Here is a 25,893-nt window from a genome sequence, read left to right on the forward strand (position 1 = left end):
ATTAGCAGCTTGAAGGCAGAAGTTCAGTACAAAAGCATTTGAGCCCTTTCTACCCTTTCAGGGTAGACGGTACTTTCCCTGCACTCCTCCACACTCTCCCTAGACTGGATTCAAACCCAGAACCATCTTGCTGTAAAACTGCAATTCTAACCACCACTGTCCGCCCTTGAAGCGCAAACATGAACTAATAGAAACCATAACCTTAAAAAGATGGAGTGTCAGTTATCAAAAGCCTCACCTGAGAGAATGAGCTTTTGGTGATGGAGCTGATTGAACAAATTTCAACAGAAACAGACTATAGAGAATATACAGTAAGAGTTTTCATTGATCTAACAATAAAAAGCATTTTACACGATTGCCCAAGGACTAATGAAAGATATGGGAACAGAGGAGTGGGTCAGAAAATAGACATCCATACGTGGAAAAAAACAACAACAAGTCCGACTTGTTGAGGGTTACATGTGGGGTCCCACAAGGGTCAGTGCTTGTTCCAAATTAGTTTACATTGTACATAAACTATATTTGTTGTGCGCCCAAATTGTTTCATTTTGTTCTGTTTGCTGATGATACAAATTTGTTTTGTTCTGATAAAACATCTTGAGCAGCTTCTGGATACAGTTGAAACACAATTTTTAAAACGATGGTTCAACATTAACGAGTTGTCATTCAATTTAAGTAATACTAAATATATGACATTTTGACATCGGGAAATCAATAACCACATACAAAGATTGATTACATTGAAAAAGAAGAGCTTACAACAATATTTAATACAAGAGTTGTTATAGATCACAAACTATGCTGGAAAACCCATGTTAATTATATTAAAACCAAACTATCAAAGTCCATCGCAATATCGAACCCACAAGGGTCAGTGCTCAGAAGTATGAAGGAATTGTACAATATATGTAAAGAATTTAGGTTCAGAATGTCTTTTGATTTGAATGACATTCTTAACCTACATTCTTGACATATATTGTACAATTCCTTCATACTTCCATTCATTTCTTACTTACTAGGTGGAGGTCAGAGGGAAAAACACACAAAATAATTACAAATCTGATTTTTTTTGCTTCAAAAGAGTGCCATTAGATCAGATCAGAACAGAGCTGATTATCGTGAACAATCGTGACGAACAAATTATTCATAAATTCACAGGCACTCAAATTTAGTGAAATTGTAGATTTTATGTAAGCATCACTGATGTACAAAGCATACTATAACATTTTACCAGAATGCATTCAGAGGCTGTTTCAATTAAAATAATATCTGTATGAACTGAGAGGGAAATGTGTGTTTCTCAAAAACAAAGACTAGAACAAATGTAAAACAAAAAGGTATGTACGGAGTGAACTTGTGGAGTGGCTTAGAAACGGAGATAAAAGAGTGTAATACCCTCAAAAGATATCAAAATGTATTTAAACACATGATGATCATCAAATATAAAAGTGAAGTATAAACAACAAAGTGTATGTAATTAGTTTGAGATTTTAGGACCTTAGGGCTACTTGCTTACTTAGTTTGTTACTTTCTTTTACTGCTCTGTACAAAGTTAGGTGTAATAAGCTAAGGCTTCAGCCTACACCTTTTTGGTCCAGTTTTGCTTCTCGCTTTTGGTTTATTTTTTATCCTTGATAAGCATTCATTATGAAGATTAACTGACGAAACTAAACCTGACAGAATGGGCTATCTCAGCGGGCGTAATGCGCTACCTTTGACAGAATTAACAACCTCACCCCCACAATACCCTTCTCACTTGCAGTGCTTATCTTTTTTGGTCCTTATAGTCTCCAGTTTATTACGGTGAAGGAAAAGCATAGCCGGGACGCAAGTGAGAGGAAGGCTGCATTACATGGAAAGTCTCCATCTGGGATTGAACGTTTGACCATCTTTCTGTGAGGTGGCAGTGCAAACCTTTAACACTGATTTGCAGGACTTACTTGTTAGGGTTTACTCACTTTCCACTACATTATGTTAGGTTAAAGCAAGGTCCACACCCCATTGGGAGGAAGCCAAACATGTTTAGCTCCACACAGGAAAGGCCCCTCAAACTTAATGCAAGCTTGCAATGGGCTGTCAGTGCTAACCAACACACTAACATGCCGCCTCACATCGCTGACTTATTAGGGTCTTTCCACTTCCGAGTACATTGTGGTAATTTAAAGACGTGGTCAAGTCCCCAGTAATGAGGACGCCAGAATATTCAAGCTCCACAAGAGAAACCCATCATGGGATTTGAGCCGAGTGCCAGCTCTGTGGTCTATATATTTTAGGTTATTATAATTGAAAAGCATAGCCCAGACTCCAGTCAGATAAAGGCGTATCATTCCTGCATTTTTAAAGTCTCTAGCTGGGATTTGAACTTCTTCTCACCATTAACGTGTAATGTAAAATAAATACAACTTGTGATCCAACCTTGTGTAGACATACAAACTGGAATAATTTCAGCCATTCAGCAATGTCACCAGCCCTGGACTTTATATTGTGATGACATCATCATTTTCAACAAAGGAGATTTTGAAGGAAATTTGAGAAAAAAAAGGAACTCGACAGACGGGAAAACAGAGTTGATCTTGTTTGCAGTCTGAGATGTGATGTTCATAGTTTTACAGACATCTCTTGACATTGTTGACATACGAAGACAATGCTGTCTGGACTGCAGAATATCCTTTGCTGCAATACCAAGAGTAGACGCTGGGATCATTTGAAAGCAGGCCAGAGCAGCAACAATGTCTCCCAGTCTTAATAATAAACCCATGCTATGGAACTGTGCCAGGACTGGTTCCTACAAGCAACAAGGATGTGGTGTGTGTCTGTCATCTTGTGTCATAAGTGTGTTCAAACTAACACAGAACTGCGCACACAGAGCAGCAGTTCTAGCTCACACACATACAGACACATGCATATCAGCCTACAGCCTAGATGGCTTCTACATACATTTACAGAGCTATTGTTCTATACTTCCAGGTGCTGGTCATCCAATCCACCTTCTTTAATTATGCACAGTAAGTGGGGCCCCCATCTGAGGTGTGTACAGATGATGCTGCTCCTTGGTCTTACTCTTTATTGGCTGCTTTAGATCAAAGAGACAACACCCTCTGGATTTTCTTACTTAGTTTTTATTCTTTTCCCACCTTTTTATTTTATATTTTCAGGTCATCCACTGTAGCGTCGTTTATTCCACACTTTCAGGAACCTATTGTAAGTACAGCTTGCATACTGTGGATTTGAATTATGCTTACTGGATCAGATATACCCGATCCAATGACAGTAAATGTAAATAATGAACCAAGAGAATGGAATATAAAGACGTAAAATATAAAATATTGGTACATGGTCTATTCTATAGTGAGCTGTTTGCAGAGTTGGTCTTTATGTAACAGGTTTAATAATTCAACTTGGACGTCATTTTGTCATTTGTATTTTGGATGGATGACGATATAAATTTACCTTATCAGACTGATAAACGTATGAAAATCTCATTTTTGTGGCTTATTGCAAAGAAAGGCAGTAAACAAAACAGTAAAAATGTGACAGGTAAATGCTATACAAACACCAGTAAAAGGTGAAATAACAGTATTTCAGTGGATGTATAAATTTACTGAATATATTGCATTAAATGTACAGAGAAGTCAAATGTGTTCCATATGCCTCCCCTGGACTTTAGGTGGAATAAAACATTAGATGGTTAAAGTACTTAACATGAACTCTTTTTATACCTTCACAAATTACATACCTTCTTTCACTGCGGTTATCAATTACTTGGAGACATACAGGCATTGTTGGTGTACTATCAGGCTATTGAATGGCATGCAGCTTGTGAATCAGTAAGGAGGATATCATGTCGCTCTACACTTTCTCCTGTTCTCTGTGTGGGCTACGCTGCCTCGACTGCCCGGGGTCCTGTTCCACCACTTCTTGTTTGGGTTCAAAGTACTACCATCTTTACATAGTGTGAGTGAGTGTGTGTGTGAGTGTGTGTGAGTGTGTGTGAGTGTGAGTGTGTGTGTGTGTCTGTGACTGTGTCATCAAGGGGGTCTATTAAGTTTCTTTTAAGGATCACTTTAAATAGTTAGCTGCTGTGTGTCACTCTCTGTAATGTATCTCTCCGGATGTTTTTTTTATTAATCATTTCTTACACTTGATGTTACAGTATTTTGTCCGGCAGAGGAGCTCCTGTTGCTGCTAAACTCCAGACTGCGAACAACAGAGCCAACATGGAGAACAGCAAGGTGATCAACGTATAAGTGCAGGGACAGTGCGATACTTTAACCTGTCAATTATGACATTCGCTTATATTAATTATTAATAGCTATACGTATACCCCTTGTAAAGAACTACTAACAACTTCTTTTTCATTTATTTTTCTTTTTTAATCATTTATGTTTTCTCTCTCACTCATTTGACCCCCTTACTCTGCACACAAACTTTTCAAGATAACAAAACACAAATACATATCTGTGCCTACAAGACAAGCTTTGAAGCTTTTTAGATATTAGTTTTTTTTTAATAGGGGCAATGATGAACAGTGTTCCAGTTAAGAGCATACACTGCAAGTGCTGCATACTTTGATATCACAAGACTACAGTACAATGTTGTCCACTCAACAGCAAAACATATTTTTAGTAAGTCAGGAAAAATGTTGAGCTGTTCCTTTGGCTTTGGGCATGGCTCAGTCCTGTGTGTGTGTGTGTGTGTTTGTGTGTTTTGTGTGTCCCTAGCAGCCAGTGAAGGAGGTGCTCCCCCTGCCTCGACACCCTTCCTCACTCCCTGTGACCTCATCCTGTCCTGCTGCCTCTTTAAAAGGACACACCACAGGCTCTATCCAGCATGTGCAGGTGGCATCCTCAGGTGATTAATGCAGACACCGCTTACTGCCATCTCATGATGTGCATTAATTAGGGATGCATGATTCTGGGGTTTTCTCATTTATTTTGAATGGACAGTAATTTGTTCAATCTTGTGGTATTTAGAAGTACCTTTGATAGTTGGTGCCACCTGTAGTGTATTAAACATAATATTAAACAGAACACATATGAAACAAAATATAATGATTCAACATTAAAAGAAACTAAGAAATGAATAACATCATCATCGTAAAAAAAAATTACTTACAAAATGAATTTAGGAAAAAATAAAACATCTGCCTCTAGAAGCAATGTAACACATGTATGATTTTATGAAGATTTATGAAGTTTTAAGGGGCACAGTCGGTATATCCTTCTTTTGTTAGTGAATAGCAGGTGCAGGGTTATTTGTGTTCAATCACTGCTGCTGTGTGCCAGAAAAGGACCACAGACTGACTTAAGTGCACATGGGATGGGACAATGTTACGAGACTTGAACATGTCTTGGCCCTCTCTGCTTTCCAAACCACAGGATTTTTTAAAACAGCGTGGATTGTTGATTGGTTTTCTGAATTGTAAATCATGAAAAGCTCCAGAGGTTTCACAGAGTGGAAATAACCAACATTGAGCACATTTGTTAAAAATCAAACAAGTCATATTTCATTGACCCTTTCTTTATAATAAAATAGTCACATTTTAAAACTGAATCAGTGAACTTTGGATTTTGTTTCCAGTGGTGTCATCGTTCAGCCATCTGAAGCCTCCAGAGAGGGATCTCAGTCTGATGTCTCACATGAAGTCTATAAAGTCTCTGAGACACGCTGGCATCACTGCAGTCTTCACTGGACAAGCGGTGAGTGGCTGACACAGACTCTAAGATATTCATAAAACAATGCAAAAAGTTGCATACGGCTTGCAGAATCGAAAAGAAACAATTATTAAAAAAGTGTGGTGTACCTGTCTGCTGAACTCTGACAGAAGCTGGACAGTGAGCATCTATTGGAGGAAGTGCCAATAGTAGATGTGATTTTGGCCGACATCGACTCCCTGGTGCCCACCCACGATGAAGCAGGCCGGCCCATAGCGGAGTGGAAACGACAGGTGATGGTGCGGCAGCTGCAGGTCAGGCTGCAGGCAGAGGAGGAGCAGAGGAGACAGGTGCCCAACATAACTTTGTACATTATGTTCTGCATGTATTCATATTTGCTGTGCACACATTCATATTTAACAGAGTTAGAAGACGTAGAGACTGTCGATATATTCTTGAAATGAAGAATATTCATGAAATGAGGGGAGGATCTCATTATGGTGGTTTCAATGGGATGTAACTACTTATTTCCCATAAGGGATGACAGCAGATCAAATACTTTTACTTTGATTTCATCCTTTCAAAGTCTCCAAAAAACAAAGCTAAATTACAATGTTGTAAGGGGTTATATGACCATTTGCTGTTTTTGAGCACTATGTTCTATCCTGACAATGACAAGACAAAACAGTTCACCCTTTTAACAAAACGTCCAGCACAGAACAGCCAGTGTAAATGCAATGTGTCTTCTTCTCTATCTCATGGCAAGAGTGCAAAACTGTGAATCTTTCGTTTAACAGCAAACTTGCTCCGGTTAAATGCTGACATTTCCCTGGCCCTCTAATAGGACCTCCCTGACGACTGCACACCAGTGGATGGTTGGAAGTACTCACAAGCCCACAACGCAGTCTTGGGGCCCTTTGGTGAGCTCCTAACAGAGGACGACATGGTGTACCTTCAACAGCAGATTGAGACTGTTTCGCTGCAGAAGCGCTGCCAGGCCTACGAGCTGGAGCTCACCAGGCTGACCGAGGAGCTGAGATCCATTTTGCCTGAGCAGATTCTAAACATCTCCCTCAATAAAGAGGTTCTACAGCAGATGGATGCGGGGAAAATGCAGCTGACTTTGCCAGTGTGGTGCAGCCGTGTCTCTGAGATTGTCAAGAATATGTCACAGCTGGTCTCTAATCTGACTCAAACCACAGAAGAAGGGGGCGAGATGGGGATAGTTAAAGGCATGAAGGAGGAGATGAAGGGTTTGCAGGGGGTAAGAGACAGTTTAGGATTTTATTTCGAGCAGGAATTGATGGGAGAGACAGTGCCAACACATGGGGACACCTCTAGCGGATGTAAAATTCCTCATATAGGAATGGCGTCAGCTTTCAGCCATCGCCTGGAGACCAACAGCTACAGCAGAGCACGCAGGGAGAGGGTAGAGAGGGAGATCCAACAGTCTGGGGTGTCGGTCAGAAATCTCCGAACTAACTTTGAAGGTCAGATTGGGGGTATCTATCCCTTTGCCGGGGTTGTGAAAGGAGACCAAGTAGCACTTGGAGCATCAGGAGTTAAGAAACAGAACACCAACACAGTCCTCCACTGTGAGGATAAACATTATCCTTCTAAAAATGTCACACCTGTGATGGAGAGTACTAGTTTAAGAAAAGAGCGTATAGTGGTGCTGTTCCTGAGCCACTGGAAGAAATCTGCATATGCTATTTCAGTGAGAGCAGCCAAGCAGGGACAAGGACAGAAATTAGTTGCTGGGAGGGAAACAGAAGCTTCAACCTCAGAGAAAATCCCCTCCATGTTTCAGTTCTGCAAACAAAGAGGCGCTGTGGACAAGATGCTCAACTCCTGGAGGGTTAAACTAGAACTTAAAGATGCACAAAAGTCGCATTTGTCCTCCTCTAACTCTTCCCAAAATCCACCGCTTCGGGGGATATACTCTCCGGAGCAATTCCTGCCAGATGTCGATGGTGTCGCAGTGACCCACGACAGCCTGACGCTTGACCTCTTCATGCTGGGATACTTTCACATCCTGGAGCAAGAGCTGTCACCCGAGGAGAGGAAGATGAGGCACCTCCTCTGCTTTGAAGTCTTCGACCGCGTCGGCAGTTTCCCTTGGGAGATGGTGAGGGACTTCCACAAGGCTGTTCTCCGGGAGATCCAAGCTGAGAGGCGACAGTGGAGCAGCGGCTTCGAGGACATCAGCGTTCGCTTCTTTGGAGACGCCAAACCGCACTGTCCATCCCAATCATCAAGTTGCACACTTGTACCCAAAGTAGTAGTTCAAACTGCTTCTTCAGATGAGAATGGAGGTGACACTGACTTCTCCTGTTTCAACAATGAAGAAATTTGTAAATACATTGACCGCAGCTTCACGTTCTGGAAGGAGAAGGAGGCCGAGCTGTTTGATTTTGAACAATAGCAAGGTGTATTTCATGTTTTTGCACAAAATGAAAACGTGTTGGTGTATATAGTTTGGCTAAATGAGCAGTGTTGTAAAATACTTTCGAGGAGGCATCAGTAATGTATTACCATTGCAGACTTACTTGAGAAGGCATTTTAAAGTAATTGCAATGTTAATGGAGAGTTAGTTGAATGGTACCAATAATAAAGGTGTTTGTTGGAAAGCAGATGCTTCATTGAGAAGTTCGTTTTAATGGCTGTGAAAATAGTTGTTGATGAATAGTAGGAAGTGTGCATGGGAAACCAATAAAGTGTGCAAAATGTTGTCAAAACGATGAGCGATGAATAGCTGGTTTGATGTGTGGAATCTAAAAGTCAAAGCTAAATCAAGGCTTTAAGCATACACTGTACATTTACTAATGGGTGTGTTTAGAAATAAAAAAGAATGGAGCAGACGGGATTTGAATCTTCTGACTATAACGTGTCTAAAGAGGTTGAGTGAAATTAGTAGTAGCTATTGGAAGAGTGTTAAGAGCCCAACAAATGTTTAACTAAATGCCATAATTGAAAAGATGCTGTTTTAATTATTATGAAATATGTTGTAATATTGTATCCTCCTATAATGTCTTATAAGACAAGAAACGTACAGGCTTTCCATTTCAGAACCGGATTTTTGAAAACTTGCTTTTTCCCGCTTGGGAATTGCAGATAGTGTCAGTCAAACATATACCATACTTCATTACTGGTCATGCATGTTTTCGATATCCTACACCTATAAGAAAAACATATTTTGTTTCAGGTCCTAAAGAAAGGTGACGGATTGTAATAGGTGAGGTCGCGCATGCGCACAAGCCCCCTAAATTGACAGGAGGATGCTTAGCTGCATTCCCATCATTCTGTGAGGAGAGGAGGATCCCCCTGCGCATCCACAACGGAGGAGAAACCGAGCGATAAGAACATATAAAAATAATCCGAGTTGAGCTCTTTATCTGCCACCATGTCAGCTGGAGGAGATTTGGGGAACCCCCTGAGGAAATTCAAACTCGTGTTTTTGGGAGAGCAGAGCGGTGAGTCAGTTGTTGGGGTGTTATCCTCCTCCCATAACGCTGGCCAAACATGCGTATATTTTGAAGGCCATGTATGTAATCCGTGTTGGTTGTAAAAGTTGTGTTTGAATCTCAAAGATGAGCAAGCTGGCTGTGGTTGAATTGACGCCCATGTAGCTCTTGGCACATTACGTTACAAGGAAATTTGATTAACGGGAGAAGAAAAAACCTGGATTAAAAAAAAAAAAACCGCATGCATATAGGCTACATTCCGCCGAATTACTTCTGAATAACGATATTAATCAGTGTAAAATAACTGTACATGTTATTGAATATACTGGATGTTTGTTCAATTGTCGCAAATCGTCATAACGTGCATAGCAGCCGATATGAATTCGGATGTTTTGATGTGCTGCAGTGACCGACAAATACACTCAGCCTGTTTTCATATGAGGTTTTATTTGACTGAAATCGCTTATAATCTTCCATTAGCCATCCTATATTCTTTAACATGTCTCTATTCTTTTCACCGTCATTCGTGATTCAGTTTTTAACGGATGGGATAATAAACAGTCCCCCATGTGTCAGGTCGGGACACACCCTAGGCTGGCGATGTCGGTAGCATCTCTAAAAGCTCGCAGTTTCCGGCCCGGTCCCATAAATTATCAAATAAAACTGACAATGCCACGGCGTTCTACTTTTTTTATTCAATAATCCATCTGTTCAGGGCGAACCGTGTATGTACGTGTGTGTGTGTGTGTGTGTGTGTTTGTGTTTGTGTTTGTGTGTGATTTGATGTAATGGCACAATTCGGGAGGAGCAGATCGATAATGGTTTAGCGCTGTGAAGCCGCCTGAATACGTGTTCAGACATCAGACATCCAAAGTAGCAGCAGAGGTGAACATCCCCCATTTGGAAACAGCAGCAGAAAACAAACACACAATCAGGCGACACTGTTTGTGTCTTCATTGTGATGCTTCAGTGTGTGCGTGTGTCTTGTAGCCTAGAAGGCTGTGTTTCCACTACAGTCCTCCCTGTCTGTGTGTGTGTGTGTGTGTGTGTGTGTGTGTGTGTGTGTGTGTGTGTGGCCTGTGCTGCAATGTTGCTGTCCATGGTGCTGAATGGAGGCCTACTGTGGCCACTGCCCATGGTTGGATTCAGGGCGATTCTGCTGCCTGCATACAGGATTCTGCATGTGAGACTGAGGCCTGCTCAAAGAGTCCCCGTGTCCCTCCTCATGAGTGTGATCAGATGTAAAATGGAGCTTAAGATGAGCACCAAACAAGAATAGCGATGAGAAAAGACCTCACCTTGACGCTCTCAGAAGTCAACATTGAGCTTGTGATCTTAGCTAAATATTACACTGTTAAGGAAATGAACCTCAGGATGACATTTTTAGTGAACACAGAATATTTTGGGACATGACTTTGCTTTTATATTTGTCTTTTAGTAACATGTCTTCCCCCATCAACAAAAGACAGCGAGCTAAATCAGTGCTTATTTAGATCAGCGGTCAACAGAAGATTGATCATTTTCAATCTTAATTTATTTATATTTAGAGACTCATACATAACAATCAGGAACAACGCCAGAAACTGCAGGGTTTTTTTTTTTAGCACCAGTGAGGTTCGCACTTAGCTTCCCTAAATTGGCATTCAAATGCTCAAAACTTTTGGGATGCACTGAAACTTAACAAGAAACTTAATAAGAAAAACATACCAAAATCTATCCTACAAGAAGAAGGAATGTATATTATAAGTGTTTGAATATTTAAACTGCGAGGAAATGTCAAACATTCCTCTTCTTCTTTGGAAGCATATGCAGCTTTTCTCTCATGTTTCAAAAGGAATTAAGAAAAACGTGTGGTATCATTAAGATCTAAAAGAGAAGAACACTTTTTAAACTCTTGTGCTTTTCCAGTTAGTATCTCATCACATCTGTCATATATGTTTGTAATGTTCAGCATGTACTCGTACAGCAGTGTGCCACAGAAATAATTTGTTTACATGCTTTTGCTGAATCCTCGTCACATACTGATGATCATGTTTTATCATTTCTACATCTTGATGATCTATTCTTTATTTTTCTTAAGAGTAGGTAATGAAAACCACTTTTGTTATCTTTATTTGCAATGAAACTCTGAAGAAGAGAGAAGATGGATTTCACGTAATTCCTGGATTTATTACAACAAATGTTAGATGTTGAGAAATTACATCTTGAGAAACAAAGCTGTGGGTATACTATCTTTCATTTCTTTCTTCTGACAACTGTTATTAAAGATCTGCTTTTTTATTTGTAAGGTTATCAAGACGGCTTATTGGTGTTCTTTAGTTTGTGTGATTATGATGGTTACAGTGCCAGATTGAAAATTCTCGACTTGTCACACTGAGGAATACAGTGGATACATACTCTCATGTCTTTATGAGGAATTACTGATAGAGAGTCCTGGAAGTAACACTTAACTTGAAATCAACCTCTGATCTTTTTATTCCAGTGGGGAAAACGTCCCTCATCACTAGATTCATGTATGACAGCTTTGACAACACATATCAGGTAAGTGAATCAGATCGTTCTGAAAAGTGAGATGGATTTGGAAGAATTGAATGCATGCTAATATGACTGATTACCTTTAATACTGTCATTAGAAGAGAATGAACAGTTTCCTTACCAGTCATCCTCCAATGTCAGATTAACATGAGTGGAAAAACGGGAACTAATTACACAAGTTTATATAAAATATAACACATCAAGCATAAACAACTCAATTATATCACATTTTTGACCAAACATTGCTTCTATCTGGGTTGGTATGAATAACACTTCTATCTGGGTTGGTATGAATAAGTTTGCATTGACAGGTCAAAAGTTAATATAATATAATATAATTATCAAAAGGTAAAAGTGGTAGAGCATTGTTAGGCTCAAAAAGAAGTTAGGTCCAAAACAGGTCTGAAGGATTGACCCCTACGGTTGATATAAATGACAAACAGGATACAGTCTGATTCACTTTTATTACTGATTGGCTCTTTTCTGTTTTAAACACATTTTTTTTTTGTATTTTATTCGATTTAAACAACAGTCAGTCTGGAAGGATCAACAAAAGGTGCACAGACATATTGGACTTTCAAGTCTGGGTACTATTTATGATTTCCCCTTCGTATGTTCTTTCTCCTCCCACAGGCCACCATTGGAATAGACTTCCTATCAAAGACCATGTACCTGGAAGACAGAACAGTAAGAAAACTATATTTCTATTTCGAGTTCACTTGAAGATAATTCCCTAAAGAATAGTTAATGTAGTTGTCCTCATATCATATTTAACCAGTAACACCCTCAGTAAGAAATGTCCCAATTTCCACTCTGTTTTCACTAATCCTTGATTTGATTAGCTTAATTACTGCTCTCTTCACAGACTGACACGATTATCCTTTGGTTATTTCTGCTAGTAATAGCTTTGGCAGGCTTAAGGAGTCAAAGCCTTTCCCACGGATGATTGACTCTACCTAGTTTTAATGCTATTTTTTCTGTCAGGATATTATGTTCTGTAAGCCTGCACACACTGATACTGGCTTATCCCTCTGGGTGTGTACTTACAAGGCCCAAACAGCTGTATACTCTGTGTGTAGTAGGATAGGCAATGTGGAAACAGCTGCTGAAAGTGCGTGTTTCTTCTCTGTGTGAATGCAGGTAAGGCTGCAGCTGTGGGATACTGCCGGACAGGAGCGTTTCAGGAGCCTCATCCCCAGCTACATAAGGGACTCTACAGTCGCTGTGGTTGTCTATGACATCACAAGTGAGCAGCAACGTGCTTATTGTGCTGTAGCTGTGCTTTATGTTTTGAAATGCAGTAAAGAAATACAATTTGTATACTGGACTTTAACACAAAAAGAGTGTGGTCTCCACAGATGTGAACTCGTTCCAGCAGACCTGCAAATGGATTGATGATGTAAGGACAGAGAGAGGAAGTGATGTCATCATTATGCTTGTAGGCAACAAAACCGATCTGGAAGAGAAGAGGTGAGTTTGTCAGATATACCATCATTTTTGTCTGCTATATGTAGCTGCAACAATTTTCAGCAGAAAAGCAACATGTCAGTAGCGAAAGGATTAGCCCTTAAAGACGTGACATGGAGTCTGGCGTGATTTTTCCTGCAGGCAAATCATGATCGAAGAAGGCGAGCAAAGAGCCAAAGAGCTGAACGTCATGTTCATTGAGACCAGTGCCAAGACGGGCTGCAATGTCAAACAGGTGATTCCTGCTGTTTCACCATATTTCACTGCATTTTGGGTGTCAGTGTTGCTCAGCTTCTCTGCCATTCTTGCGTTCCTCCAAGGTGATTGAGTTGAGGGTGCACCCAGGGATGAGAGGCAGTCTGAACAAACTCCACCAATCAATGCTGGAATCTACCTTTGTCGTGCTTGAATTTCTAATTTATGACTCTGAACATTACTAATACAAATAAGTGGTTAAAATGTCCTTAAATGTACGTGACAGCTGAGGATATTTCACAAACATATACATTGTATATAATAGTTCAAGTTAGTTAACTAATGTTTGCATAATGCAAGTCAAACTGCATACATGTAATGCTACTTACATATGGATGCATCAACAATAATAATCTATTATAACCATAATAATAATAATATGCAATCATATAAAGAGCAATTCTTTTTATATTTATTTTCATTTTTTTCCATAATTCTTATCCAATGCAGACTATTTTTATCCAACAGAGTACTCATACAGTAAGTGCTTGTTAGCTTTTAAAGTCTTTGTCAGGTTATGTTAATGTCTAAAGGCAGGAAATAATAGCTTCACCTAAGAAGTGAAATTATTTTACTCTGCACATGTACACGCATTTAGGGGACTGTGAGTGACGCTACCTAACTCTCCCATATCTCCTCTCCTCTCTTCCCTCCTCCTTTCCTTCCCCTCGTCCTAGCTGTTTCGTCGGGTTGCAGCAGCCCTACCTGGAATGGAAAGCTTGGACGATGCAAACCCTGAGGGCAGTATCCTTTTCAGCAGCTGTGACTCACTGTGCAGAGAGCCGGGCAGCCAAGAAATGGGCAGCTTATTTTTAATCTCTTAGTGGTTGTTGGCACAAGCTCAGACCGCCCAGTCTACTGTCTACTGAGTAGCATCAGCCATTAAACCTTTTGCTTAATAGAGAGGACAAAAGCACAGTGCCAGGAAGTGTGTTGTGGATGCATAGGTGGAGCACCACCTAATGGCTGTCTGGGAAATGACATGCACTGAGAAGGTTTAAAGAAGATGGGACTGATTAAAAGGGCCAATATTTTAAAATGGGATAATACACTTTGAGATAATATAATAAATAATATTGATATAAATAAACTGCATATGTGAATAAAATGGAACAGCATGATTCCTGTTAAATAAGCCCTTCTACCTGTGGCCTCACAGGTCCTCTGTTACAAGCTTTATTTATCATAGTACCATTGGGTTTAGAGATTTTCAGTGATTGAAACAAGTCAAGATTCTACCTTTTTCCACAGCCACCTGTCTTTTTCTTAATTGTATAATTCCCAGTGATTGACATCAAGCTGGACAAACCGGCAGAGCCCACTGTGCCCGAGGGCGGATGCTCCTGTTAATGCAGAGCTGGAATCGGACAGCTCCCTTCACACCATAGGCTTGTTGTGTTGCTTACTACTGGTTAGCTTCCAGTTGACTTCTCTAATTGGATATAGGATGTGGGCCTTGTATCTGATTGGACAAATCAAATGTTATCTTTCAGTCTTGTTCAGTTGTAAAATATTGTATACTTTGTCAATATGTAAGTGACTGGAGGAGAAAAGGGAAACAAAAAAACGAACAAAAACACATGCTGAAATAAAAAAATTAACAAAAAACAGTTTTGGAAAATGAAAAAGGAGAAAACGGGACAACCAACAGAATTCTTTTCGCTGTTATGTTTTGTATTTTTTATATATAAAAAGGGAAAGCACCAAAAATGATGCCTAAACACGGAAGGAGAAATAGTGGTGGAGGTCGGCCATTTTTGTAGATGGCCGAACACGTCTGAATGTCTGCAGCACGCATGCACGCTGATCTTTGGCCTGCCCTCCAGGGTCTCCACACTCTGGAAGCGGGTTGACTATCTTAGAATGTTTTATAGCATCTCTCTCTATAGCATCTCATGACAAAATGTATCTCATTTGATATTCCCACAAGAGTCAACTTTCAGTAGGTTCACCTTACAGTAGCTGTGAAAATGTGGCACTCTATCTCTCTATGGGTTTAACTTTTATAGAACAAACTGTACTGTGGTAAAAACAAAAAAAGAAGAAGTAATAAAAAGACAACTTATTATCACAACTCTCCCTCCTCAAACTACTCCTCTCCTCCTCTTTCCTCCTTTCCTCTAAACTCCTCCTCTCCTTCCAGTGTCCCCCATCCCTCCATCCCGGTAATACACATATAACAATCCACTGTAATGCACTGCACTGTATATAATAATGTAATATGTATGTTGTGAACGTCCCTCTGTAGAAGTGGTCCTTGTTCACCAGTATGAATAATGTAATAATGTTTAATGAATAATAAATTACAGATTAAAGGGCTTCACTCTCCTAACCATTAACATTTACCTGCTAGCAAAAATCGTCTTTTTCATCTGATATCTTCGTTTTTGAGGGGTTCAGAGGTTGAATTGAGTGAAGTCACACGCTTTTTTGACATATGTAGCTTCAGAATCAACACATTTGAGTGAAAAGGTTGAATCGATCCCTCAGTTTAAGATTATTTTTCTGGGGCATTTTGCCTTTATTCAATGGGATTGTTAGGGGGTAACATTAAATATGGAGAGAGATGACATGCACCAAGCGTCAGGACCAGGGAATCAAACCTGTGACCAGCACAAGAAGGACTGTGGCCTTTTTACACGCGGCGTCACTCTACAAACTGAGCTAAACCAGCTCTCCACAATTCCGCAGATCAATAGTTCAATGAGGAAGAACCCACACAGCATCCTACTTAGCATTTAGCTAAAATATTTTCTTTACACTCAAAAATGTTCTCGATCTACTCATCGTTGTGATGTATTGTGTCCAAAATTGACTTGGGATGTTGAAAAATGAGTGCAAAAATCTGCATCTCCTTGAGTGTCTACTTGAGGCTGGCTCTGAAAGACCAGGAAGCCCTCTTAACACCCATGTTAAAACCGATATATGAAGTGAAATTATGTTGGTCTGAGTAGCTCATGTCTTTATTTGTACACACTGTAAAGGGGTTCATTTTTTTACAACTCAACTTTTCGTCTTTGCCTGTTACGTCATCCATCAAACATTTGATTCAGATAGCATTTCCAATATGGCGTCTGCCGTCATTGGACTTCAAAATAGCTCTTCAGAAACCAATGGGTAACATAACTGAGAAAACATTAACGTTTTTTATATTCTACGATTCAACCCTGTTCAGTCTCATCAGACATCATTAGCTTTATCAGACTGGTCTTCTAACCATGCAATGTTCTCTCTTTCTGCTGAGCTGGGACAAACCATCTTTTATGTTGGATGAACAATCATCATAGTGTTGATGACCCAGTACAGCTTTGCAGGGCAGCTAAGAGGCAATGTACCCGAACCTGAGATATTCTATGACTTGATATAACTTATCTTCTAGCTAATTGTTAGCCGTTACTGATGAGATGAGATGAGATTCAACTTTATTGTCATTACACATATACAAGTATAGAGTAACGAAATTAGGTATAAATGATAAGCCTCCTCTTAACTAATGAATTACAGCATGACTTTTTTTAAATGCATATGCTTGAGCAACAGAATGGTAAAAACATTTTTCAGTGTTTAGAAAACTCAAATCAAATGATCAACCAAGGAAACAAATTGGTAACATGTCATGGCAAAAATACTGTAGAAGCCTTTCAGAAAATGTTACAAAATAATTTACGAAACTATGAACTAATAGGCCTTAATGTTATTAATTTTTTATCATAGATTAACAAAGATTCTGTTCATGGCCATCAGCTGTTAGCTGTCATGTTGAGCCTTTTGAAATAGGTGCCAGTAAATCTCAATTATAAATGTTTTAGAGTTAGTAAGTAAGGAAGTTATTGAAATATTGCCTGAAAAAGCCCTCTGTTGACACTGTTGTTGAAAAAAAACCACCTAATGCGTCTGTCTTTAAGATGATCATTTACAGTTTTGGTTTCCTTCGGTGCACTGCTCCAACATGTGATCTCCCAGTGGTGAGGCAGGGTCTGAATACATGTTAGCTAAGGGGAAGTTGAGTTGGAAAGAACCTTTTAGGAAGAAAACTGTCACTGTGACCTGTCAGGTGGCTTTGTCAGCTCTCCTGATGTAAGCTGACAGGTATTCCCCTTTAAGGACGTCGTCATTTGATCCCTCTGAGGATCAACAGGCAGACGGAGACAGTTGGTGCTGTTAGAGGACAGAAAAACTCCACCGGGACAGAAGGTCAAGGATGACCTGAAGGTTAAAATCATCCAATACAGAGTTTGAAAGTGACTGACACGGCTAAACATAGTGATGTTGACTAGAACACTAGAAGAAGAACACCAAACTATGAGACAGACGTGACAAGTCATATTAAACACAAAGGAACAAACATGAAGCAACGCACCTGTACAACACTCACTTCCCTGACAAGGACACACCTCTTAAGTCCTCAAAACCTCACGTATGAAGTTTGGTCTGGTTCACTCTGGATTTCATTTACATACCCAGCATCATGTCCAGAGTGGAAGCTTTTGGGGACACAAACCTTCGCTCCCTGCTGAGGGAGTTACGAACCGATATTGCCATGGCAGTAGATGACGCTTTCCCTCTTGTCTTTGGTTTGGCTGACAGAAACATTATCACTGATCAACTACTTAAGGTAAGAAGAAGCCTCTGAACTAAGTGTTGGCTTTGGTGTTTCATTGTTAATGCCATATATTTACTTTCTTTTCCATAACTCCTGATAAGCTTTTGTATTGAAATGTAGGACTTTTTTCATCCAACGATTCAAAAATGCACAAATTATCAGAATCATTATTTTTAAGGTTTGTCTGATTGCACTGTTCCTCTTCTCCATGTTATCCTGAACTTAAAACTAGAACATAGTAGCAACATGTGGTTTTGTTTAGACAGCGGCGTTCAAAAAGCTCTTGGTGTTTTTTAAAGGAAACTTTGGAGAAGGAGGGCAGAGAGGGGATCCACAAGGCCATGTACTCGCTCCTGTCCTGGGTCCTGGAGCAGAGCAGATCCACCATCAAGGCTTTCTGGAGCAATTTGTCCAAAGACTACAATCTGGAAAGCTATACCAAGCTAAAGCCACTGCTAACAAATGTGCACCAGAGTATGTAGAGTTCCATTTTTGCCCAATTATTTATAGCATGTCTGTTCAACTGTAACAAAAAAACAGACATGTTATGAGGACTGTGTGACTGGAGTTGCGTATGTCCACCATAAAACCCTTAAACCTCTACCACATCATTTCTTGTTTAATTGATTTCCTATTCAAGTGGATCATATGTCGAGAAACACACTGAGCAATCAACATGGTACAGAAATCTACAAATTGACAAAGTTTTGTAGAATATGTCAGTATGAAGAATCAAGTCGATCCTCACTTCAACTCATGCTTTTATATTTTGAGTACATTCCCTGTTTTTATGTCTTTGCTGACATTGTGTTGACAGGACGGGTTGCTGCAGGTTTCAGTAGTGAGAAAAAATCCTCTGGAGGCCACAAAACAGGGAACATAAAGAAGAGGAGCCATGCAGATGGAGACGCAAAGGCACACAGTCAGCATCCACAGTACCATGCCAAGACAAGCAATGGAGCAGGTTATTTCCCATGTTACACCTCTTCTGAATATATCTTCCAAAAGATACAGTAGCCATTGCAACCCCCTTAAAGGGTATTTTTGAACTGGGGTTTAATGAGGTACTTGTCAATAGTAAATGTATTAGCCACAGCTAATGTTGGTCAGCTCAGCCTCTCTATATTGAGTAACCAGCAGGAGTGCAGGTATGGATGCTATGCAAAAAATTAAAGCACAGCTTCCTTTTTTTAAAGAGGAAACAAGCTAAAACACGTCAGGTCAATGAACGCCATATTGGAAAAACTTAACAGCCCTGTACTTTTCTGTTAGCAAGCCCCTTTGTTTTAGCACAACTTGAGCACCCAACATTTGTAGGGCTAAGGGCTAGTGCTGATAACATGTTTTATGTTTTTTCAGGGGGTAAAGTGAGGTTATTCAGAGTGAAGAGTGAAGCACCAGCCCCCCAGATAACATCTAAAAACAGTAATAAAAATGAATAATAATTTACAGATAATGTTTGAATACTGTGGACACAATGAACCTTTGTTTTTCCTCAGGTGATTCAGTCCAAAAACCAGTTGCTCTGTCTAGCTCCTCCTCAGGTGATCCACTAAGCAGCCATGAGGTTGGAGAGAAGACCCTCATCCAACAGGTGTTCGGCTCCAATGGTATAGCTTTGGATGAGTCTTTTTTTATTTTCACAAATACCCATAAAACCATCTTCATATAAAGTGTTTGTGATTTAACAGGATCCTCCAGAAAACACATCAAGGTTGGAGGGGAGCCAGATGAGATAAATAACGCTGCTAAGAACACATTTCACCACAAGGGGGAGACAAACTCAGTCACTGTAAAGAATCAGCTCAGTACCAGTCTGTCTGTCCTTTTGCATGTAAGCACCAATATCTAACATGCTCTGTTTCTGAGCAGGTTCACTATAATGATGATGAGTGTGCAGTGTGTAAGGATGGAGGAGAGCTGATCTGTTGTGATGGATGTCCTCGAGCTTTTCACCTGACCTGCCTCCACCCTCCACTCACATCCATACCAAGGTGAAAAAAACACACTATGTTACTTTATGTTTATTTACTCAAGTTTAATTTAAATATAATTTTAACTTACTTGTGCTTTGCTTAGGTTTGCCAGTTTAATGTAACTTTATAGATTTTAAAAAACATATTTCTAACTCCACTGCATTTAGTTAACATGTACTGTTATGATGCAATGCAGTACTTGAACTGCTGATCTGCCAAGAGGTATTCAAATGATCCTAAATTGTCTCCACATTTAAAAACTACAACATTTAAATTCTCCAACATGTATTTGTTAGTAATAAAAACAAAATGAATATTCTGTCATATTACAGCACTGTCAAAAGAGTGACTCTGCATATTACGTGAGTTGGGATATTTTAAGTTAATTTCCTAAAATATCGCTGCTAATACTTTTGTACGTTTACTTAAGTAGGACTATGAATGCAGGATTTGTTTTGGATCAATTTAAGACTGTGATATGTTTACTTTTCGAATTTTTGACTACTTAGATAAAAATCACTGGTGACTTTTTTGGTGTATATTATATCAGCAGATGTGTGTTTAGGGATGATGTAACTGTCTATGTAAAGACATATTTAATGCCAAACCATGAATTAAATTTACAGTGGACCTTGGCAGTGCGAGTGGTGCTGTGGAAACAGAGTGAAAATAGAGAAAACACAACAACCTCTGCAAGTAAGTATCTTAAGGAAGATTATTACAAAAAATCAATAATGTATTTATATATTTGATGCTCTTACATAAAGGCTCATAGAGCTAATTACAACTTTTTTCTGAGCAAATATCTGCAAATATCTTTTCAGAATTTTCTTTGTCTTTAAGTATGTTAGACTGATCAGTACAAAACTTTATATTCACAGCCACTCATTGCCCAGCCTCAGCAAACAAATACAAACTCCAGTACCTCTATGGTAGACATCTCCTTCTTCTCCTCGCTGTCATCCTCATCTCTCACCCCTATCACAGCTTCAATGAATGGATCCGGTGGAAGAAACCTCCAGGTGAGGATTTGGTGACTCCCTCTACCTGTTTACTGACAGATCTGCTTTTAGTTGTTTTGCAGAATTTCATGTCACTTCATCTTGCAACAAAAGTCCTGTTAGTGCTAATATAAATATATAATGTTCATCCAGTGCTCAGGTGGAGAACTGATCAATATGAGGGAGGTGTGTGGTGTTTGTCACCTGGAAGGAGGAGACCTCACTCAATGCCTGCAGTGTTTGCAGCATTTCCATGTGCACTGCCACTTCTTCAAGTAAGACATCCACTCCTCTATACTTCTATCTCTGTATGATCTGCTGCAGACTCGTATTTTCTTCCACATAGGTGACAAATCTTAATCATGAGCTTCAGTGTGATCTATGCACAGAAGAACTGCTTGTCAACAGGCAAGGCGTCCCTGAGGTCTGATAAACTTTTAACTACAGTACATCAATGACTCAAAATGTGCAAATTTCGCAATGACAGTAGGAAACCTCCCTATAAGCGGGCCCCATCTTACATCATTCAGTCGTGGCCCCACTAAGTGTTGCATGAAAACCAAAGTTTGTCAATGAAAGAGATACTGGAAGAAATAATAGTGATTAATGCTGGTTGGAGGGGCCCCCAGTTAATTTTTGCCAGGGCCCCAAAGGACTCCAGAATCACCTCTGTCTACTATTACTACTATTTTGACCTACCTAAAGGCTATACATACCTTATCTGCGTCTCTCATTGCAAAAAGAAAAGACAAAGAAAAGACAACCAAAATCTGTATAGGTAGACAGAACTTAAATTGAATACTTTTTAATACATTTTTAGTAAAAACTCAGGTTCCATCTCATCTGAAATGGTCTGAAGTTCTTCCTCAACAATTCTCTTGAGTATTTGATGTCGATATTGATGGACTGAAACATTATATAATAACAGAACAGTCCGACTCAATCTCAGTAAGTGTGCTTATATTTGTCAGAGGAAGGTCCACCTGCTTGTCCTGCTCCGGGGTCTGGGGAGGATCTGCAGGGACGGAGGCAGAAAGTCCACAGGTGTGCTTAAAAAGCCTTTTTGTTTACATCATAAATACACCTTCATTAAGTTAATATGATTGAGTTGAATCTGTTTAATCTCTCCTGTGACCATGTATAGCTCCCCCTAATGGATCAAAGCACATACACTCCTGATAAGAGCTCCTCTGTTTCTGAACCCAACCTCCATAAAGATGAACTGGACTCCATTCTGGGAGACGTGAGTGGAGTTTTGGTTTTATGTAGGCATGATATGAATACAACCATTAACAGCTCAGAAGAAAGTTGGTTCCAATGTGCTGTCAGGATGTGTAATATAAACCAATGCTAGGAATCTCTTATACTGTTTTAGTTATTTCAAGATATTTAGGACAAAGGAAGGCCTGGTGAGCATTGATAGCATCTTGGAAAGTGTAGAAAGTTATCCATGAATGTACACCTAAAACATGATAACACTTTTTGTCTGCATGAGAATTTTGTTCAGATTTTTGCTGTGCCATAATTGTCAATGACATCACACATATTTAGCACATCAGGATTTAGCTTAATTGGCAACAAATGATCTCATTGTGTTTTCCCTGTTTTTTGTTTCTCAGCAGGGCTCTATTGACGGCATCTATCAGTGGGCTTTCCATAACATTGCTCGGCCTCTTCCAGATTCTCAGGGTTGCTTCCAGTGACAAATGAATTCTGCGATCAAGTCTGATATATCTACCAGGCTGAAGTTAAACTGCAAAGAAGCAAAGAGGAATAATCAAACAGAAATGACAGAATACAGTGAAGAATATTTTCTTATATTCTGCTGAACCTTTGGTGGCTCTAGTTAAGATTGATTGAGTTTGCATTGGAAATTGTGGAATTTTATATTGTGTTTTTTTATGGGAAAACATTCCTTTGATTATTCTGATCATGTACAAAATAAAAGTTACTTTATTAACATTGGCATTAACACTACAATCCACCATTCTTGACACATAGAGCCGTGTTGATTTATGAGTGCATCTTTAAATCACGACCCGTTTGACATAATTTAGCATCGCCGAGTTTAATTTGTCTTCTAATGGCTTGATTTTTTTTTTTTCATTCTGAGACGCATATTTTCCGTAAAATGTGCTTCCAATAGTTCCTTTACTTTGCAGGATTCGATCATGAATATTGCTTCCCATCAAACAAATTTACCGTATGTTAGATTTTTGCTTCCTGACCACTGTCCTCACCAATAAAAAAAAAAATCCCCCCTCTTTAACTTCTGGCCAATCAAATGAGACTTCCTCTCCATGTTTTACCCAATCCAAAATGAATGATAATCAACTCCCGCCCCCGCTGCCCTGCCCTGACCAATCAGACGGCTGTTGCTACCTCAGTACGAAGAAGGGAACACTAGTAGTAGGCATTTTTCACAGCCTGTCGATTTGTCGAAGGCGAAGTCATCTGTATCACTTCTTGCTGTGACGTTTTTTTTTTACGTTTTCAGACCGAAACTTGTGGTGTGGAGGGGACATGAAAAAGTCACAAACCTTTTAAGAGTGTATTATGGGCTAGTGGTCGCTCTTACTAGATATTCACAGACGCTTTGAGATTGCACAAGGCGTTGGTGGTATAGTGGTTAGCATAGCTGCCTTCCAAGCAGTTGACCCGGGTTCGATTCCCGGCCAACGCATACGTTTTTGTCTTCTTTATCGACAATTATGTATTTTGTTTAGGACAGCAACAGGAATGCAAACATTTATAGAGGAAATTTGAACAAAAAAAGCGATTATGGAATAGCCTACTTTTGTCCATACAAGATAAAATCACAAGGTAAACATAAAATAACAATGCAACAACATCGAAGATAAGATAATCCTTTATTTATCCCACAACGGGGAAATTTACAGTGTTACAGCAGCAAAGATTGCAAACAAAAAGTGAACACAGTACAATTTAAAAAAAAAAAAAATAGATACTAAAAAATAGACTTAAAAAAAAAGAAGATAGATCAGCTATTTGACAAAAGTGTAGTCCGTACACAGTGTACGCAGTGTAACACAGACATACACACAGTGCACATAAAGTGTAACATGTTATTGCACAAAGTGGTTTGATAAACATAATATAACATTAATATAACATTATTATTGCACAATGTCAGGGTAAATTGTCCGGTTGTGTGTGTGTGTTTATATCAAGAATTTACGTTTTTTTCTGATTTATAATTGTAATTATTTTGTCTTTGAACACAACTGAAGATAATACATTGTAGTGTTTAAGCTCTAGGATGATATATTAACATTTTTGTAGATTTCATTTTTGTACAATGTCGTTTCATTTTAAATATCTTAATAATGCATGTTTGATTGAGCACAAATATTAGGAGATAAGTGATGCTTGATTGTTCATTTTACAAAGATAATGCAGCATAAGGAATGTCATAAAGTTTGTTTTGAGAAGTAGAGGTGGGACAAAAAATCGATTCATGTAAAAATCGAGATTCTTAACCTCCGCGATTATAAATCGATTCATAATTTCCAAAAATCTATTTTTTTGTCTCGTCATAGAACTACGCAGCTTCCATAGAGCAAGCTACCAAGGCTAAACACTGCTAAGTGCTAAGGCTAGCTCAGAGCTCACGAAATCCATCGCCTGTTTCATCTCAAAGGACCTGCGCCCCTACAGCGTGGTCGAAAATGAAGGATTTAGATTTATGATTAAGACAACGGAGCCGAAGTACGCTAGCCTAAGTCTGCCAATTTGAATTTATGCAATAAATTGAGCATTATAAATGTTACCTTTGGTCTTAACATTTGCCTTTGCATGTTTATATTATTGCAATCAGTATAAAACCTTTTCAAATAATGAAATAATGTATAATGTATAATCTTACACTACCTTTATTAGCTCACAGATGACTGGAGTACATCCTGAAGTATGTAATAATTTAAAAAATCCAGAATCGTTTTGAATCGAAAATCGATTCTGAATCGAATCGTGACCCCAACAATCGGAATCGGATCGTGAGACACCCAAAGATGTCCAGCCCTAGGAAGAAGCATTAACTTGTTCTGGGTATATTCTAGCTTTCAATACATCTCCAAGGATCCTTTACAGGTCACACAGACCCCAGAGATGTTAGACAGATAAGTTACATAAACTTAAATTGTGGTTTATGCTTCATGCTTCATGCGCAATAACTGACTCAGCCTCTCAAACACATAGTTTAAGGTTATGGTGGATTATAGAAACCAATCATTTAGTGTGTTAATGAACGCATACTGACATGCTTCATTAGAGTGTCACAAGCCCCAAAGACTCTAACTCAGTATGGACTTAGCATGTCTCACACGCCCACATGCACACACAGCCACTCACAGTGACACACATACACCATTTTAGCAACATTTATTAATTATTAATGCAGACATGTTGTTCTAGATAGAGTTTACCCACTGAACAGGAAATGTGTCACTGTTTTCCCTCTACCCACTATAAGTTCATTTGTTATCCTATTTGCGAGTGTTTATCCTGCTTACCCTTTTTTCCCCTCTGTTGCCATGGATATGGTATTCCTATGGCAACTGCAGGCCGTTATGGATGGCCTCGAGCCCCCACCGTAGAGGACTCTCTGAACCTTTCATTACCGACTCCCTTCAAGCTCACAGACAAATCACTCAGGTAGCACATATTCTGACTCTGTCTCTATAACAGTTTCTTTCCTCGTGTTCTTTGTGCCGCTCTGCCCCTTTACTCATACTGCTGTGTCAGCTTTAAATCCTGGGCCCAGTTGTTCAAGGTTTAATCTGGATACGAATGATCAGGATTTCAAAAATCCATTTTTAACACAGAAAACTCGATATGATCAACCTCAACAAGATACAGACTTTTAAGGATTACTTACAGAGTTTCGTAATTTGGATTACAAGTTGGACTACATACTCT

The 25,893-nt window shown here is 39.3% G+C and overlaps 3 protein-coding genes and 1 non-coding gene across 5 annotated transcripts; all 4 read left to right on the forward strand.

The window, feature by feature from the left end:
• The first annotated feature begins 4,020 nt into the window (after window positions 1-4,020).
• Window positions 4,021-8,350, forward strand: espnlb (espin like b). The gene is made up of 5 exons (XM_061043737.1): window positions 4,021-4,232; window positions 4,725-4,851; window positions 5,581-5,699; window positions 5,825-6,004; window positions 6,499-8,350. The coding sequence occupies exons 1-5, from the start codon at window positions 4,218-4,220 to the stop codon at window positions 8,077-8,079; spliced, it is 2,022 nt and encodes a 673-aa protein (XP_060899720.1). The 5' UTR covers window positions 4,021-4,217; the 3' UTR covers window positions 8,080-8,350.
• A 571-nt stretch (window positions 8,351-8,921) lies between these two features.
• Window positions 8,922-15,714, forward strand: LOC132979158 (ras-related protein Rab-6B-like). Of its 2 annotated transcripts, none has more exons than XM_061044713.1 (8): window positions 8,922-9,127; window positions 11,601-11,659; window positions 12,287-12,340; window positions 12,794-12,899; window positions 13,012-13,123; window positions 13,262-13,355; window positions 14,053-14,119; window positions 14,661-15,714. In XM_061044713.1, the coding sequence occupies exons 1-8, from the start codon at window positions 9,058-9,060 to the stop codon at window positions 14,723-14,725; spliced, it is 627 nt and encodes a 208-aa protein (XP_060900696.1). In that variant the 5' UTR covers window positions 8,922-9,057; the 3' UTR covers window positions 14,726-15,714. The 2 variants fall into 2 exon arrangements, with proteins under 2 accessions (XP_060900696.1, XP_060900697.1); XM_061044714.1 differs by lacking the exon at window positions 8,922-9,127 and adding an exon at window positions 11,003-11,337.
• A 2,129-nt stretch (window positions 15,715-17,843) lies between these two features.
• aire (autoimmune regulator) lies at window positions 17,844-23,149 on the forward strand. Its single transcript, XM_061043738.1, has 12 exons — window positions 17,844-17,990; window positions 18,278-18,452; window positions 18,796-18,942; window positions 19,338-19,403; window positions 19,478-19,588; window positions 19,750-19,972; window positions 20,581-20,650; window positions 20,836-20,976; window positions 21,109-21,230; window positions 21,927-21,999; window positions 22,100-22,198; window positions 22,575-23,149. The coding sequence occupies exons 1-12, from the start codon at window positions 17,844-17,846 to the stop codon at window positions 22,656-22,658; spliced, it is 1,458 nt and encodes a 485-aa protein (XP_060899721.1). The 3' UTR covers window positions 22,659-23,149.
• A 417-nt stretch (window positions 23,150-23,566) lies between these two features.
• trnag-ucc (transfer RNA glycine (anticodon UCC)) lies at window positions 23,567-23,638 on the forward strand. The gene has a single exon. It is a non-coding gene; the product is annotated as a tRNA-Gly (tRNA).
• Window positions 23,639-25,893: the final 2,255 nt, after the last annotated feature.

This window comes from Labrus mixtus, chromosome 8 (assembly GCF_963584025.1).
Source record: "Labrus mixtus chromosome 8, fLabMix1.1, whole genome shotgun sequence".
Classification (NCBI taxonomy): domain Eukaryota; kingdom Metazoa; phylum Chordata; class Actinopteri; order Labriformes; family Labridae; genus Labrus; species Labrus mixtus.

What these genes read in the sequence shown, in the direction of transcription:
- aire (XM_061043738.1), top strand. Translation starts at nt 17,844, where the DNA reads ATGTCCAGAGTGGAAGCTTTTGGGGACACAAACCTTCGCTCCCTGCTG. An exon ending in GCTAACAAATGTGCACCAGA is followed by an intron (nt 18,453 to 18,795) that starts GTATGTAGAGTT and finishes TTGTGTTGACAG; the next exon opens with GACGGGTTGCTGCAGGTTTC. An exon ending in TGGACTCCATTCTGGGAGAC is followed by an intron (nt 22,199 to 22,574) that starts GTGAGTGGAGTT and finishes TTTGTTTCTCAG; the next exon opens with CAGGGCTCTATTGACGGCAT.
- LOC132979158 (XM_061044713.1), top strand. Translation starts at nt 9,058, where the DNA reads ATGTCAGCTGGAGGAGATTTGGGGAACCCCCTGAGGAAATTCAAACTC. An exon ending in GTTTTTGGGAGAGCAGAGCG is followed by an intron (nt 9,128 to 11,600) that starts GTGAGTCAGTTG and finishes TTTTTATTCCAG; the next exon opens with TGGGGAAAACGTCCCTCATC. An exon ending in GCTTTGACAACACATATCAG is followed by an intron (nt 11,660 to 12,286) that starts GTAAGTGAATCA and finishes CTCCTCCCACAG; the next exon opens with GCCACCATTGGAATAGACTT.
- espnlb (XM_061043737.1), top strand. An exon ending in TGTGCAGGTGGCATCCTCAG is followed by an intron (nt 4,852 to 5,580) that starts GTGATTAATGCA and finishes TTTTGTTTCCAG; the next exon opens with TGGTGTCATCGTTCAGCCAT. An exon ending in AGGAGGAGCAGAGGAGACAG is followed by an intron (nt 6,005 to 6,498) that starts GTGCCCAACATA and finishes GCCCTCTAATAG; the next exon opens with GACCTCCCTGACGACTGCAC.